At 42.8% G+C, this 16,056-nt stretch overlaps 1 protein-coding gene across 4 annotated transcripts in view; it reads left to right on the forward strand.

Annotated features, from left to right (window-relative positions):
• The window catches only part of LOC6737163 (guanine nucleotide exchange factor DBS), a 46,007-nt gene that overhangs the window by 13,345 nt on the left and 16,606 nt on the right, over window positions 1-16,056 (forward strand). For all 4 annotated transcript variants that reach the window (XM_016171044.3, XM_016171043.3, XM_016171046.3 and 1 more), the window contains exons 4-7: window positions 9,786-9,909; window positions 10,608-11,309; window positions 13,449-13,532; window positions 13,927-14,050. In XM_016171044.3, the coding sequence (XP_016030820.1) occupies window positions 9,786-9,909; window positions 10,608-11,309; window positions 13,449-13,532; window positions 13,927-14,050 (1,034 nt within the window). The remainder of the gene's footprint in view (window positions 1-9,785; window positions 9,910-10,607; window positions 11,310-13,448; window positions 13,533-13,926; window positions 14,051-16,056) is intronic.

Genomic DNA, 16,056 nt, shown 5'->3' on the forward strand with positions numbered 1-16,056 from the left:
CACAGCGCACATTTGCCGCTGATTTGGAGTCGTAAACTGGCGGGCATCTGGTTGACCTGTGGCAACTCGATTCGCAGTTGCAACTGCTAACTTGCAGCTGCCTCTGCATGTTAATTGCTATTTAATTTGTGTGCTGCGTTCTGTGTGCCGCCTCAGAACTCAATGGAAGTTGCGTCGAGTTGGCATTTTTTGTATTTTTTTTTTTATTTTTTTATATACCCTCTGCAGCCGGGCACGTTCTGTAATTTAAATCGCCTTTGTGCGCAGACGCAGCAGCGTTCTCATCTAAAGAGTGGCCCAGCCGAAGAGCAAGTACTTTATAGGGTTTTTTTTTTTGTTTGGATTGCTTTGGCTTGGCTTGGTTTTATTTTGATTTTCCCCCTTTACCGATCCGAAAGCGGAAATTGTGTATTAAGTGTTCTCGAGCAAAGGGAGCGATGGGGTAAAGCCGTACAGTCTGCTAAACAGATTCCAGCGTAAACTCGAAATCTGCAGAGAACAAAAACATATTAGGGGTCTCATTTGGATACTTTTTTACACCAACAGTTAAGATATTAGGTGTTTAAAAGCAGAAGACCAGCAGGTTCCCTACTATTTTGAAATTTATAATAGTTTAATATACGGAGTTCATATTAAAAATAAGTCATATGATAGTGCTTTGGTTTATTGATAACTATGCAGCTTCCTGATTTTCAATCAGAACATTTCTTGCCGTGTAATTGAGAATCTCTGAACACGGCATATCACTTAGCCAAACAGCAATTACGATTAGGAGCGCAGCGCCAAGAGTGAAAAGTCTGGGGAAAACGAGCAAAAAAGTGACTACGAGTATGAAGTGAGTGTCTGTGCTTCCGAGTTGCATTTGAAACGGTCCATCAATCCAGCGGCCAGATCTGTGCAATAATTTGCAGAAAAGTGCTTTGAACTGTGTTGAACACAACATGATCGGCATTTGTTAGCGATAATGAATTGAACATTTCTGAAAACATGTTTGTACATAATTTGTATGCAGGCTCTGGGGGCCGCCACTCATGGACCCAACTGTGGAGTCCACTACTCCGTAGTCGATGGTCCGTTGTCCGTGGTCCGAGTACCATGGCGTCTGCCATGTGTCTGGTTGTCTAAGTGTCTGAATGCCATGGATATATCTAGTATTTGTGTTGGTCTAACTAAGAGCATCTGACCAAGGCATATGTATGCGGTTTGTTTTTGCCCGCCCAGGGAAAGACAAACGCTGAGTTAGACGGGGGGAAAATGTGCAAAGTGTAAAGTGCATATTTATGGCTTGCATAAAATAACTTGTAAAATTCACTCGCTCCGTCTGTTTGTCTCTGTGCATTTTGCTGTGTGTTCATGTGAGTGCAATCGCCATTCGAACACGTGTTGTTTGAACCAACTGTCTATATATACATATATATATATATATATATATAGGCATATAGGCACACGATCGCCGAGGAAGTCGCTGTTCAGGATATGGATGATATGTGACTGGACTCGCCAATGAGCAAACATTCGAAATAAAATACCCGCTTTGGGAATATTGTGCAGCTAAATGTGCACATTATTTTGACAGAAATATGTGGCATGAAGTTAAGATAGCATTTGACGGGTCAATGAGCTCAGTTCCCTGGGACTTGAAGAACCGATTCTCGGGGAAAACACATTACATGGATAAGTTTATTGCGGGTATCCTGAAAGTCTTATAAAATTAGCCAGAACAAATGAACAATCAACATTAAATGAGCACTCCCTTGCCATTTTAACAAATAAATAATAATTACTTCTAGTATCTTATGCCGCTTTTAAATACCCAAACCTCTGGGTGGCGTTAAAAGAAATATGTTTTTACAACAGATACCATTGTTTTTATATAAATTCCTCGGTATGCCTGTACATGTAGTACACCCTGCAAAAAAATGCAAGCAATCTGCAGTGTAATGTTAACAATTATTTAGCCGGACAACTCCGCAGCTACACATTTGCCACTTCATTATAAAATACTTAGTCATAAATGCTGTCGCCCCGAACAATACAAGCCCAGATGCCTCGTCCCTCTGAATTCCACCTTTGGCAATTCAGCAGATTGAGTTACAAGACGCGTGTGCACTATGCGATTCACGGATCTTCAGAGATGAAGCTCAAAGCATCAGCTTCATTTAGCGAAAATAAATATTATTAAACCTTTTAAAAGTCAGAAATTAATTAAGTAAATAGTTTTCAAAACTTATAATAAAACTATTTTATATATATTTTATAACGTTTAAAAAATCATGCTACCCGGCTTTACAAAAGTATCGCATAGATAAGCATATTCTGCACATCTCCAGGCTTTTGTATCTGAGCGCAGCTGGCAATAGATACGAATGCATCCAGAAGATAGCCTTGAATAATTCAAGCGCGTGTGACTCGCTTAGTAATTAACCCAGCACAAAAGCCGCAGGCCAGCGATGAGTCGCGGTTTGGCTTGGCTTGGGTTTGGGATAGGGATTGGGATGGTAGCCATATATAGGGGTGGGGGAATGGAGGTGGAGTAGTATGGGGCAGGCACGTCAAGTGGCAGACACCGAATCCGAATCCGCGGCGCTCACAGAAACACTCATGCATATATGGATACTTTTGTTCCTTTATGTTTTTTTGTGTATCGCTGTCTTCTGTCTGCCGTTTGCTTATTTGTTTGCCTTTAGCTTTAGCTTTGTCTTTGTGTCATCATCGCCATCGTGATTATCCTCATTATGAGCATGTCTCTATTGCTCGGTGTGTGCGTGGAGGTGAACGCTTCCTGCAATGCCAACAGGTAGACCAAGACAAAGGCGTCCCAACCATCCATCCATCCATCCAACCAGTGCCCGATCCCCATTTCAGACCCATTCCCACCCCGATTCCCACTCCCATTCCCAATCCTCTGGCCAGACGTGAACGTAGTCGGTGGGAATCGGCTGCTTCAAATGCCAGAAACGCTCCGGGCAAAGCAAATAGTTACCTATAAATTGTTCAGCGAACAAACGAAGCCGTCAAATCATCCCATGAATGACTGACAAGCCCTAGCGACAATTGTGCCCAGTTGGCCACAAAGTGCTCCAACTGCAACGGCCAAAGAGCCAAAGAGCCACGACCACGACAACGACACGCTCTAATAAATGGTTCAATAATAAATTACCTCCCGGTTCAGGTTCACCTCCAGGATTTGTTTCGGCGTCACGTTATTTGGGCATTTGTCAAGTTCAAGCGTAACTCTATGTCTACACTAGTCAACTGGGGTCTAAACAGTAACCAATCCTTAGGATCAAACATTATCTAACATAAGCTGTAGATAAATTTTACATTTTAAATTTAATTAGAAAGTCTGCTTAGATTCTTAAGTGCAGTTCATTAATGGGTTTCCTTTTTACCAGTTAATAGGGCTATTAAAGCTAGCTGACCGAACCTAAAAAGCTGCAAAATTCCGTGCGCTTCTTTGCCGATATATTCCGCATATGGATGTACATAGATATCGCTGCGGAAATAGTCAAAGTTTATGGCCACTTTTTTATAGCTCCCTTGTTCCGTGCAGGAGCTATGATAATCCCCTCGCTGGTTACATAGTGTTAGCGACACCTTGCCCGAGGGCCTTCGTTGTGAGTAGGATGTCAGATCGCGCCACCTTCGTGATTTGTGGCTTTAGGGCACATGTGCAACAACGGCAACAACAGCGGCAGTGGCAACTGCAGCAAGCAAGCAGCAACTGGCAGCAGCGACTACATCAACTCGGTGGTCCGCCAAACTCCTGGTCAAATGTCCGTTGTGTGTCCATTTGTCCATCGTCTGGCTTTTGGCTTTTGGCCGCCGGATTAGCATTGAAATTGACTTCGTGCTGTGCTCATTAAAATTTTACGTGCATAAAGTTTATTTCGATTTGTTTCGCCGTGTTGCTTTGTCGCTGCACAGTTGTCCTTAGTTCGCTGAGTTTTTCAACTGCTTCCAAGGAATTACATTTCGTGGTCGCAACTTAGAATATTTCCCAGAATTTTCCACCAAAAAACAATCAGAGAAACAAATATTTGTGCTACCCGTTTTGTACTTCCTTATTGGCCAATACGATTTCCAATCCAGAGCAGAATATCGAGACCCTTTGAATTGGGCAATGATGGTTGAGATTCTATCGGGCACAACGCTTATTGGTGTTTTAATGCGTTTTCTGCCCGTCTGGGTTGCATTAACAAGTTTACGGCCGTTTTGGAATTGATGTGGCTAACAACTTTTTCAATTACCCAGTCCAAGTCGCAGTCGCAGTCCAAGTCGAAGTCCAAGTCCAACTACCCAGCCAAGCTGGAAAAGCGAAGCAGTTGAGCAAACACAGACAACAGAGCTTCGCTCAGATCAGATCGTCATCATTGTTGTGTGGAGCCTTAACTTCTTTCCCGGTCGTTTTGGTTATTATGCCATAAAAACTCGTTTTCAGCTGATTTAGCCGAAGTTCATGATCAGCTGTGAACTGAAAGTGGTTGATTGGAGCACTGAGCAGCCTGCACGGTCCAGAAGAACCTCTGTGCTGATACCGGTTTTTGCTGTTACTTGCTACTCGTGCCCCCTCTCTCAGCCAATTGGACTCGTAATTGAGAGAGTCTTGTGCTGATGTAACAGCAACTTGCAACGGCCAACCACCAGCAACTTGCAACAGTACTGACTGTGCCTGCCCCAGCATCTGGCCTTTGAAGTTGCCACGAAATCGAAACGGTCTTTGTTATCTCAAGCCCTCCAAGCCGTAACCCATAACTGTGACAGCAGATCCAATCCGATCCGATCGAATTCAATCCCATTCCCATACTGATTCCCATTTCAACACCCCATCGAGGGCCAATGTAAGCAGCAACTTCCTGCATCCACAGACGAAATAAATTCGCTGCACCGATCGTTGCACCGAAATGCAAACAAATACAACAAATTTGCAGTGGGGCAGTGTGGGGCTTCCAAGAACACTGCTGCCGTGGCATTCCGACCGTGCAGCTACCATGACAGCCTAGACCTGATCTATTTTCGTCTCACTCCCGGTGCCATCTTCCATCTGCATTGCGAAAAATGTGCCCCACACAAGCGGTGCACATATGAAGCACTTGAAGAAATAAAGAAAATTAGCAAGCATTTCTATAAAATCTAAAGACAATAGACATTTTTAGTTAGCAATTTGTCGCTTTCCTATCATATGCTAGCTATGATTTAATAGTTTTCAACTGAATCTATATTGGTTTATAAAGTTTATACATTTTTTTTTTCCGTGCATATTTATATTATATATTTACAAGTATATAGCGGTTCTGCTCCGCCCCCGCCGCGCATAAACACACACTATGGGGGAGCAGAAACAATTTGTAGGTGTGGCCGGAGTGATCCGAATCAAATGTGGCATCTACAGGGACGTGGTCATGGATGTGTTCATGGATGTGTGGTGCATTGTGGATACAACTGCATATGTTGGTGGTGCCAATGACGTTCCGTTGATGGCCATTCCGCGCCAGATCAAGCGGAAATGTGACGTTGACGGCAATAAATATAAAGTGAATCGCTCTGTTGCTGCAAGAGTTCAAAGCTTGCTGAAAAATTTCAAAAAAATCGAGTGGGGGGGAGTGCAAAATAACACGCCTATTAATAGACAATCGAGAATATTGGGCATGGAAATTGATACACAGGAAACATGTGGAGTAGGAAATCAATTGGAGCAGCCAAATAGGAAATGGCGAAAATAGCCAGCTATTCTATTCAAAAAAAAGATCAATGAATTTAATGGCTTCGTTTTTGGAGCAGAGAATCTATTAACTGTAATCGTAAACAAACATTGCATTTCACATTTTTCCTCTGTCTTTTTTATAGCCCCCTTCCCAAAACCTATCCCTAATTTATTAAATTATCCAAATAATAAGCGCACATTTCTAAACTTTAAATATATAACAAGTTTATTGCTTTATTTATAGCTCCATTTATTTCCAATTTTTCACAGCCATCGTATAAGTAATTCGAAAAAGCAATTGCTAATAAGCACTCAAATTACTTTTTTAACTACTTCGGCAGGTGATTTATGGCACATTTCTTTTCTCCTTGTATGTTTATTTATTAACACAAGTGCCGACGAAGAAAGTTAATTTTTTGCCATTAATATCACAAATTTCTCGTGTTGGCTTATATAATTTTTTGCAATGTTCCTCCCGACAAAGAAGTATGTTATTTAATTTTCAAGCCATTTTTTGCTGCCTGTTGAATTTCCGCCTCGTTGGTCAACCCACCAGCGGCAATTTAAAACTTAAATAACAAATAGCCAAATATCGATTGTAAGCCATCAAACATCATTTGGCCAAAAGTAACGGAATCGCCGGCCAAAATCAAACATTGGACATTCCACCCAAAATAAAAATGCCGAGGCCGCCGCTTACACATCATAATTATCAATTGCTGGCGGCGCTTTTGACCAGGTGTGGCCCTTCTTTCCCAACAAATTAATTACGGCTCGAGCTGAGAAATTAAAAAAAAAAAAACTTTATATATCCATATATATGTGATGCCAAAAATTGGCAATAAACGAAATTTAAGCCCCAGCAGCGCACATTTTTTGCCTACAATTTGTTAAGAAAACAAGCCAAGTGCATGTGAATGTGTCGATTTATTTCATTTCGTTTTATTTCTGTGTGCAACGCGCCCTGTGCTCCTTCGCATGCGTAATGTTGTCGGCACCGATGGTGGTCCCCATGATTCTTTCAATATCCAAAAGCGAAGTCCAAAATCCAAATCCGTGTGTACGACTGCACCCGCATTGAATAATTGCCATAGGCTGGGCGCCACACGCCGGGACATGGCCATTCATACTCGGTTTCCTCGGCCACACACCACTCACATATATGTATATATTCAGATACAGATATGTTTATATCTGCATATATGCTAATGCCGGGCCATGTCGGCTTGATTACTCATATATAAACGGACCGTCGATCCGCTGACTTCGCCGCCTGTTGATGGGTTTTTGTTTCATTCCGTTTCGTTTTTGCGGCTGCCGGTCGGTAATTTAGTTTTTAACATCAAAGGCGTGGGAATGTGCAAAAAAATACAACAAAGTATATACAAAAAATTGAACAACAAACCATGATGGAATGATATATGCTCTGATCCGGGCAAGGATTCAGACAAATCCTCGACAAAATCTGCCCGCAGATTTATGGCATTCAGGCACTCGAAAGCCAAAAGCCGCCAATGGAACGGAAATTTGTCGCCCCTCAGCAAATTGAAAACGACCCAAGCTGAAGAACAAAAAAGATACTTTTGTATCTTTGTGGTGAAATACCCTTCGCTTCCTTTTTTTTGTGTCTACAATTCTTAGAAGAGACACGAAACCACTAAATTTATGGAATATTTTTAGGGGAAGTAGTTTTGTTCTAGCTCAGATATGGTCCATTAACCATTTGCTGACCTTCAAGAAGTTTAGAATTCTTTAAGAAGTTGTGAAACTAGCAAAACATAGTATGGATTTTAAAGTACTTATACTGCTTTTTTCAGTAAGCCCACCTTTGAGGCTTATTTATGGCATTTAAGTATATTGAGTTACAACGAACTCACCTAACTTGACCACTTGCTGTCCTTCAAAGTAATTCTTATGGTAACCATTTCCAGTGACTTGTCTTTGGACATTAAATCGAATATTGTTCGATGGAGGGTTGGTATAACGTTCAGTGTAGGCGACACCATCGAAAACAAACGACAACTAAAACTAACAACATCGACGACAATGACAAGCGGCGTCCGAGCGACGCGCGCATTTGGGTCAATGACGACGAAACTGAAACGCTTCCAATGATTTAGAACCCCCTCAGATTGGATTGGATCCGATCGGAACAGATCGGATCTGAGATGGAGATGGGGAAGGCACCGGCATCGTCACCGTCACCGCCAATGGAACATGGTACTTGGCATGGAGCTGGGTCTGGGAGCGATCATGCAGAAAATGTTACGAAAATCATTATTTTAGCATGTGGCGACAGGGGCTTATACAACGATACCTCCCTGAAACGCACTGAAAGAAAAGAGGATGATTTTCCTTATTTACAAGCTAAAAAAATGTTCTAAAACATCTTATGAATTTTACTTTAACTAAGGCTTTAAAAATTAAATGCTAAAAAATAACTTGTATGTATGAACCAGTACCAGAAATCTTTACAATGAATTGGTTGGTACATTTTTTTCAGTGCAGGTCCGAAATATCAGACAGAGGGGGACAGCAAGTGGTGTGAGGGAGATGGCTTTCGAGCGGAGGAAGTGGTTGCGATGTTGTCGTTGTGTGGTTCGGTTGATCGGCGATGATCATTTTGTTCAATCGATTGTAAACGATGCGTTGCGATCGTTGCTGCGGCTTTGATCAAATGACAAAATTGATCATTTTCTGTTTGAATGGATTTCGATCGGGCAACCTCTTCAGGCCCCTGGAACCCCTAAAAAAATACCCAGCCCCCCATACAATACCTCCTCTCGAGCGACAACAATTGATTTATGTACGCGTCTCTCTCTCTTTTTGCCCCGCTATGTCTTTCTCTTTCGCTCCTAACTGGGTGGCATGTGCAATAACAAAAAAAAAAAACACAACAACCATCGCTTTGTTACCAATAAAATATCCAAGTTTTTGTGTTGAGTCAAAAGGCGCTATAAATCAAGGCAGTGCGCACCTTTTTTCCCCCCATCTGATTTTCCAAAAAAGCGAAACGAAAACAAGACAAAAATCAAATGTTGAAAAAAATCACAGAGCAACTGGCAAATTAGCAACAATGTGAAGAAACATTTTCGCATTGTAACAATTAATAGCTGACCAAAAGGATCGGGCTTTTACTCGGGTCTCTAGGAGCTCTCTCTCTCTTTGGTTTTTGGTTTTTTGATTTTTTGGTTTTTAGTTTTTCTAGCTTTTTGCAGTCGCGGGTCTCAAATTCGATTTCACATTCCCGTAGGGGTGAAATCTGCGTTGGGCTTTCTGCCATTCAGTCTTTTTCAGTTTGGCACAAACGCTGAGGGTAATAACCAAAAATTAGCAAAAATTGCCAAAAGTTTGACTTGCATGATTTATCTATAATTTTCCATCGCCATCGCCAGGCGGTGCCTGTTTTCCGTTGTTTTTTTTTTTTCGTGGGCTTTTCGGGAATACACACAAAAAAAAGTTATTATTGTTAAGAAGTATAACAGGAACTACATTCTTGCGTTGAATTGTTTTTAATTTTTGTATTATTTTGTTACCCTTAAAATTTAAATATGCGTAACTTATATATCTTAAGCTAGTCAATAGTTGATTGGAAACTTCTTTTCCGTTTTACAAGCGAACTAATCATATCTCCTTAGTCTGTGGTTAACAAATAGTTATAGATATCGGTTTTTCCTGTGCACTTTTGGTACTGGGGCGGCCAAAAGTTGCCACACTCGCCATCTCCGATATGGCCAACTGGCGGACAAACATGGGGGAGACCTCGAATATTCAGGCCTCCAAATATCCAAATATCCCAGCTCTGATGTCTGAAAGTCGGACAGTCTGGGCCATTTTTAATGCGCTTTCCAGGCGGTGAGGCTCGGCATTTGGTTTTTGGTCTTTTTCGCTTAGTTTTGGCCAGCTATGGCTTTGGTTTCTTTATCGTTTTCGGTTTCCTTTCCGCAGCTTAACACTTGCGGGTGTTGTGGCCTGCACAATTTCTGGCCGAACATGTAATCGTAGTAATAATAAAAATTTGCAAATGATTTCGTTACTCAATCTGCAATCAGGCACTTATACCGCTTATCGTCTCTTGCAGTCCTGGTTATGGCATCCCGGCTGGCCTTTGGCAACATCCAATGGAGCACTGGTCTTGCAGCTGAGCGACGCTGAGATCGCGCACGCACTTCGTCCGGCGGAGCTGTATCTCTGCATCAAATTGGGTAAGTGGGTCGACCGGGATCGGGATCGGAGTGCTCTGGCCCTTCTTATAACTATGATTATGGCAGGCACACGAGTCCGCAACCAACAATCAATATAATCGATCACTTACGACCGTCTAGGGCTCGCTTGTGCAATTTAAATGCTCTAGAATGGAAGCAAGAGCAGGAGAGCAGTAAAGCAAGCAGGTTTCTAGGTATCTATTTAGATACAGATTATAAAGTCTTCCAACTTTTAATCATTGGTGCAACTGATGATTAACAAAATGAAGTAGCAAATGCTTAGCTGTCTTGATTAGATACAAATGAACATTAAGCTTTGATGATATTTTGCCGAAACTTCAGGGAATGGGTTTTTTTTGTAAAGTGATAATTTTTTTAGTGCCCGAGTCTAAAAACTAACGCGTAAAAATATTTTATTGCCATATTTTTGTATGCTTGCAATCGGAAACCACATATGTTTATGACTAATAACTTATTTACGACTTGGCCCGTACAATAATACGTAAGAGCAAGACAATTCACGGATTTAATTAAATGATTAGCATTATATATCTTTAAATAATTATATAATTTTAATTTATTTGAAAGGATACAGCCTTTAGCTAGTACTTAGGTAATAAATTAAGAAATCAGATAAATTAAATGTACATATCTGTAGTTCCGTCAATAACTGCTCTCCCATCATCTTCCCCTTGCAGAATCTTCAGCAGAAGGCGACGCGGATTGCACACCGCGGCTCTATGCTGTTTGGCGCTCGTCCCGCAAGGAGGAGAGCGTCCAGAGCCACTGCATCGACCACGAGAATCCCGGCGAGTTGCCCCTGAGCGTGCTCCAGCTGGAAATGTCCACGGCAGCGGCGGCACTGATGGCATCCGATTGCGGTGAACTGCCGCAACTGCTGCAGAATCTGCTGGTGAGCGTGGAGCGCAGCATCGAGCGCGTTTCGCTAAACGAGCTGCAGATGCCGATGCATCATGACCGCGGGGAGGACTCTCTGGATGAGGCCAACAATAATGGATGCAACAATAACCTGTTGGGATCACCAAAGTGCGCGTTGCGACGCAGCGATTTGATTACCAAAAACAAGCTGTTCAACAGCCGTTACATGCTTAGGCGTTTGACCAATCGCCAGGACAGCATGAACTCCACCTCGTCGGGTAACAGTAATGTGAGCGACAGGAGCAGCAGCTCCAGCTCCAGCTCAAGTTCCAGTGCCGGCGAGGAGCTCCTGACCAGCCACTCGGAGGCCAAAATGAGGAGCAACAGCGGTGGTAATGAGGCAAGTGGTGCCTCCACCTCGCCGGCATTGCCACTCTATTGTCTGGGCAACTCGTTTCCGCACATCGACAGCGATGAGGAGGCCAGCGATAGCAATGGACCGGGGAAACACCACAGTCTAGGTAAGCACCGGCACAACGCAGCGTATACGTAATATCGCATTACGCATGCGCACCGATAGCCGCAGGATACTTAAATTACTCTGATATCGGTCGGCATTTCGTTTCGCTATTAATACACTGCAAAAATTGCAGTAAACGTTTACAACTAACTCAGGGTTTTTTTAAGTTGAAAAAAGTAATAGGAAGATATCTACTAGAAAAGAAAACTCTGGAGATAGCTTCGATATTTGCTAATAATATCTTCGTTGCTAGTTCTCTTTTTAATTAGTTGCTATGCCATTATTTTTTTGAGTGTACCTGCAACAGTTGCAACAGAGCGACCAGTTCGTGGCTCGCTTATCGCAAATGCTGGGCGTGATTTGTCTTATTTGTTTTAGCTCCGTGGCCTGCATCGTATGCAAATCTGTGAGCCCGGACTATTCAATTAAACGCCCCGCAGCCAAAAGTCGGTTAAACCCAAACTGGAGTCAAATTTGCGTTCATTTCGAACGGCGCTTTGAAGTCGATTTGTATTTATTTTTCCTTTTTCGGGGGTGGGGTTTTAATGGAGCGCTTTGATAGCGTTTAGTTTTGGCGCTAATTTGATATATTTGCTGTTCATAAATGTTGCCCGATATTTAAATCAATTAATGGCCAAAGATTGCTCAGAGATAATGGAAGTTTGTTGCCCTGAATTCTAGCGAAAGTAGCAGAGAGTGAAATTGTAGATACAATTTTTTTGAAATTTTGTTTGCTATCTGGATGATGTTTGGCTTGGATCTCAAACATCGCATCCGGCTTTTGTTTTTATGGAATGCCACATCGTTATCGCTTATGCCACTTGATTAATTAACAGCTTACCGAAAACTTGAATACCATGGACAACACAATCCATTAAATGCCAAATCCATTCTCAATTAAGTTGGCAATGTTGGAAAATTGCCACTTCTATATGTACCCATTTATTTTTTGAAAAAAATCTTAAAAGCCGTTCTTTATTGGCGGCAAAAAAAATGCCCCTTCAAAATGCTCAATTGAGAGGGAAGAGGAAGGAGGAGGAGGTGGTCCGCCGGCAGCAGTGGTTTTAGCCATTAGCCATTAACATCGACAACCCACGGCATCCGGCGAGACGTGGTTAGCCGCAAAATATCGTTGTCTCTGTGGCAGCCACAACGGTGCAAATGCCTTTTAATTTGTCAAAGCCTAAAATATGAAAATTAAATGAGAAACCAAAGCAATGCCAGTGTGCAGACACAGTGGTTCAAAGTAGCCAAAATAAGTGGAGTAAGAGACATAATACTTTACCACAATATTAACAAATTTAGAAAATGTTTTATTTTATATTTTTGGCATTTGCACATTCGAGTAAAGAACCCTATTCTGTGAGCACCTTGCCACCAAATCCTACCACTGTTCCCTGGAATGCGTTCAACTGGAGATCTGGGCTGGGTGTGGGTGCAATTTGCAAGCGGACATAAATCAGTTGGCAAGTGCGGGGGCTATTGTGGTGGGGCTATTGAATTACAATGCAGCGGGTCGCGTTCGTTTTTGGCTCTCTGCCATTTGGAAAAGCGGCAACAGGTGGCCGGAGTTCACAGCGACGAGTGCAGAATTTCCCGAGACGCTGAAATGTGTCGCATTTATCATTGAGAAATATTTGTCGCATGCGAAAGTCCCCGGGGCAGAGCTGAACACAATTTATGACGAACTAGTTTTTGGGGCAACGAGCCACGGAGGCGGCGGCGACTCCGACCACGCCCCCCTTCCTAGAGATTGAGAGCTGGTGTGGGCCGTTCGGCAGCTGGAAATTAATCAAATGACATTATTATGCAAACCGCGCAGATCCTGGACTAGTTTTCAAGGTTCCGTCGAACGTTTAAAATACAATTAACCCATATTTTTAGGCACTTTACTTTCGTGTGAGTTTTCGCAGTCTTTTCTGATAACTAATTTAACACGGAGAAAAATGTCTAACAAGTTTTTACTCAAACTTAAAAAGAAGTTAGTGTTTTATGGGCTGTATAAATGTTATTAAATATGTAGCGGATTTAGGGAGTGACTAAGAAGTAGGTCTAAAAGTTTCCTTTTTAAGTGTATTTTTTTGAATTTATTGTTATATTATAGTGAATTGATATGTTAATGTATTTTTTCTCTCTGCAGAGACCTGCGAGACAGAGCTACTGCCGCCAAGCTCGATTGGCGAGCTGCCTGAGAAACTGCTGACCAGCGGCGTCTATTTACCAGGTGAGCATCCATCCGCATGCGGTGCACATAGGTGACAAACTTTCCATTTTCGCCGCTCCTCCAGTCCGATCCTCAAACTAATTCTAGACTTTCACTGGGCCAAAATCAACGGCAAATTTGCTTATAAATTGGAATCGCTTTTGTAACGCCCCGCCAGGCAATTTGCCGCTGGCGATTTTCCTGGTGTTTGGCCAAAAGCGGTTGGTGGAAGTGCATAAAGTTGGCGCTTTTCAATTAATGTGCTCACGCTTTTTCGCACATTATCGATGGCGATGTGGCCACCCAGGGTGCACCAATTGAGACCGCGTCCCAGTGCGATTTCCCACATCTGGAGATCTTTTATGGCCCATCTCTTAACTACGCTCGTACTATATATATCTGATTTTCTTTGCAGGCACACGCACCCTCCAAGGCGACCCACTTGTGACTGTGGACGCGGCCTGTGTGGCGTCCGCCGGCCTCAATTGCTACGAGCTGGCCACGCTGCTCCTCTACTACAGCACAATTCCAGAGCGCAGGTGAGTGGGGGTTCCTACGATCTACACTGGGAACAAATTTCATAAATATACCTACGAGCTCTTGAACGTTTGCATGCCAATGAAGCTAATAAGTACTATATCAACTTGGCATTTCAACTAAGACTAAGACTATTATACCATATGATATCATCGCACTTTTTTCCCCGTGTGCATATCTCAATTTCCATATCTGATTCCGAATTAGAATCAGCCTCATCGGTTTAGTGTCAAAGTAACGCATGGGAATGGGCTCAACGAGCAGCTGTAGGCAATCGCCGAGAACCAGTACGAGTACTCCATGCTACCCCCGTCTAGAATCCCCCGGCCAGAATCAGCATCTGCAGCCGAATCAGGCATTTCAATTTGTCTGGCAATAAGTTCATAGACTCGCAGACCCGGCAGACCCGTCGGCCCATCCATATTTACGAGCCGATATGCAAATGCGCCAGCCAGTCAGCCAAATGGCGCTGGGAATGAAGCGGAGCTGCATTTAAGCCTTTAAGTCGGTGGTTTTCTGTTCTGTTCCCACTCTTCGACTCTTGCTCCACCTGCACTCCCCTTTCCCATTTCTGCACTCCCGCAAGAGTTTCGTTTCGGCCCGAATGCATGTCAGTCAATTTGCCACTTTGGCTAAAAGGAAACATGCAGCAGCAGCAGAAAAAACAACGGCAACATCGAACAGCACTCGCATTGTGAGCCAAGAACGCTGCCTTAGAAAATAGAACAAAAGTCTGGGCTAAAAGTCGATAAACACTGTCCAGCAGGGTTGGCTATCTGCCCCAGATCTTTGAGTGAACGGGGGGGAATTTTTATGGAGTAAACAAATAAGGCGGGGAAAATCGGTACTCTCAACTGGTGCTCAAACAATAGGGTCAAGAGCGATTGAGGATTTTAAAGGATATGAGATAAGGCTGATCGAAAGATAATGGCGTGGTAACAGAGAAACAATTAAACGAATTTAATAAGTTATATTAATTAGCCATTTATAAAAGATCAAATATATATAACTTTTTAAAAGAAAACAAGATTCTGATGAGATCTTTTAACTCTTCTTAAGAAATAGCCTCTTCACACCGCGCGTTAAAAGTGTATTAACGACATTCCGTTAACAAGTTCATCTCAAAGGTCATGGGAATATGTCTGTGAAAACCCAATGAACTCCTAGTACCAGAGCTTTTCGCCTGCTGCTCAGTGTAAATTAGAATTCCACTCAGGCTGGCTGCCAATGTTTGTGGGGCTGCTTCTAGCGGGCACGTCTTTCGAGGGACTGTGTGCGGCTTCCCTTTGAGGAGAGAGTGAGAGGGTGGGAGTGGGGGTGGAAGGAGAGGGAACGATAACTGCAGGCATATGAATGATTTTTTTTTTTTTTTTTTCCATTTTCCTCCCAGACAGATTCGTGACACTTTAAAATTTATGATGTGAACTTTTAGTTTTGCGCAGTGGTTGTTGCTGTTGCCTCGCAAAAAAAGGTTCCAACTGCCACACGATTCCTGGAAATATCAGAAATCTGTGAAATCTAAATCGACAGCGGAGAACACACTCGTATCTATCTGGCGGCCACTTAGAGTTGTTGAGTGCGATTCCCGTTCTAGTTTAAGCCAGCGAGACTCAGTTGGAAAATCCAGCTGCATGCTGATGTTAATTGCTTCAATGCCAATTGGTAAAAACGCGGCCAAATCGTGTAGAAAAGTCTTTGACAAACATTGGCAGTGGCAGCAAAAAGCTGCAGCAGCTGAAAACTGGCACATCTGCTGTAGCCTCATCGCCTCATCATCATCATCATTATCAGCATCTAAATTACACTTATCCCATGCCATCCAGTTTTTTTTTTTTTTGACCTGACTCATGACGACTTGGATCTGCCAGACCATTGACATTATTTGCGTTTTGTTTGCCGACATGTGTAAGGTATTCATTAGCTGCCTGTCCAATTCCGAATGTCAGCCAGATGGACGGCAAATATTAGATGTTGGCTGACTTGGCTTCGCTCGCCTCATGGCTCTTGG

The sequence above is a fragment of the Drosophila simulans genome, chromosome 3L (assembly GCF_016746395.2).
Source record: "Drosophila simulans strain w501 chromosome 3L, Prin_Dsim_3.1, whole genome shotgun sequence".
Classification (NCBI taxonomy): domain Eukaryota; kingdom Metazoa; phylum Arthropoda; class Insecta; order Diptera; family Drosophilidae; genus Drosophila; species Drosophila simulans.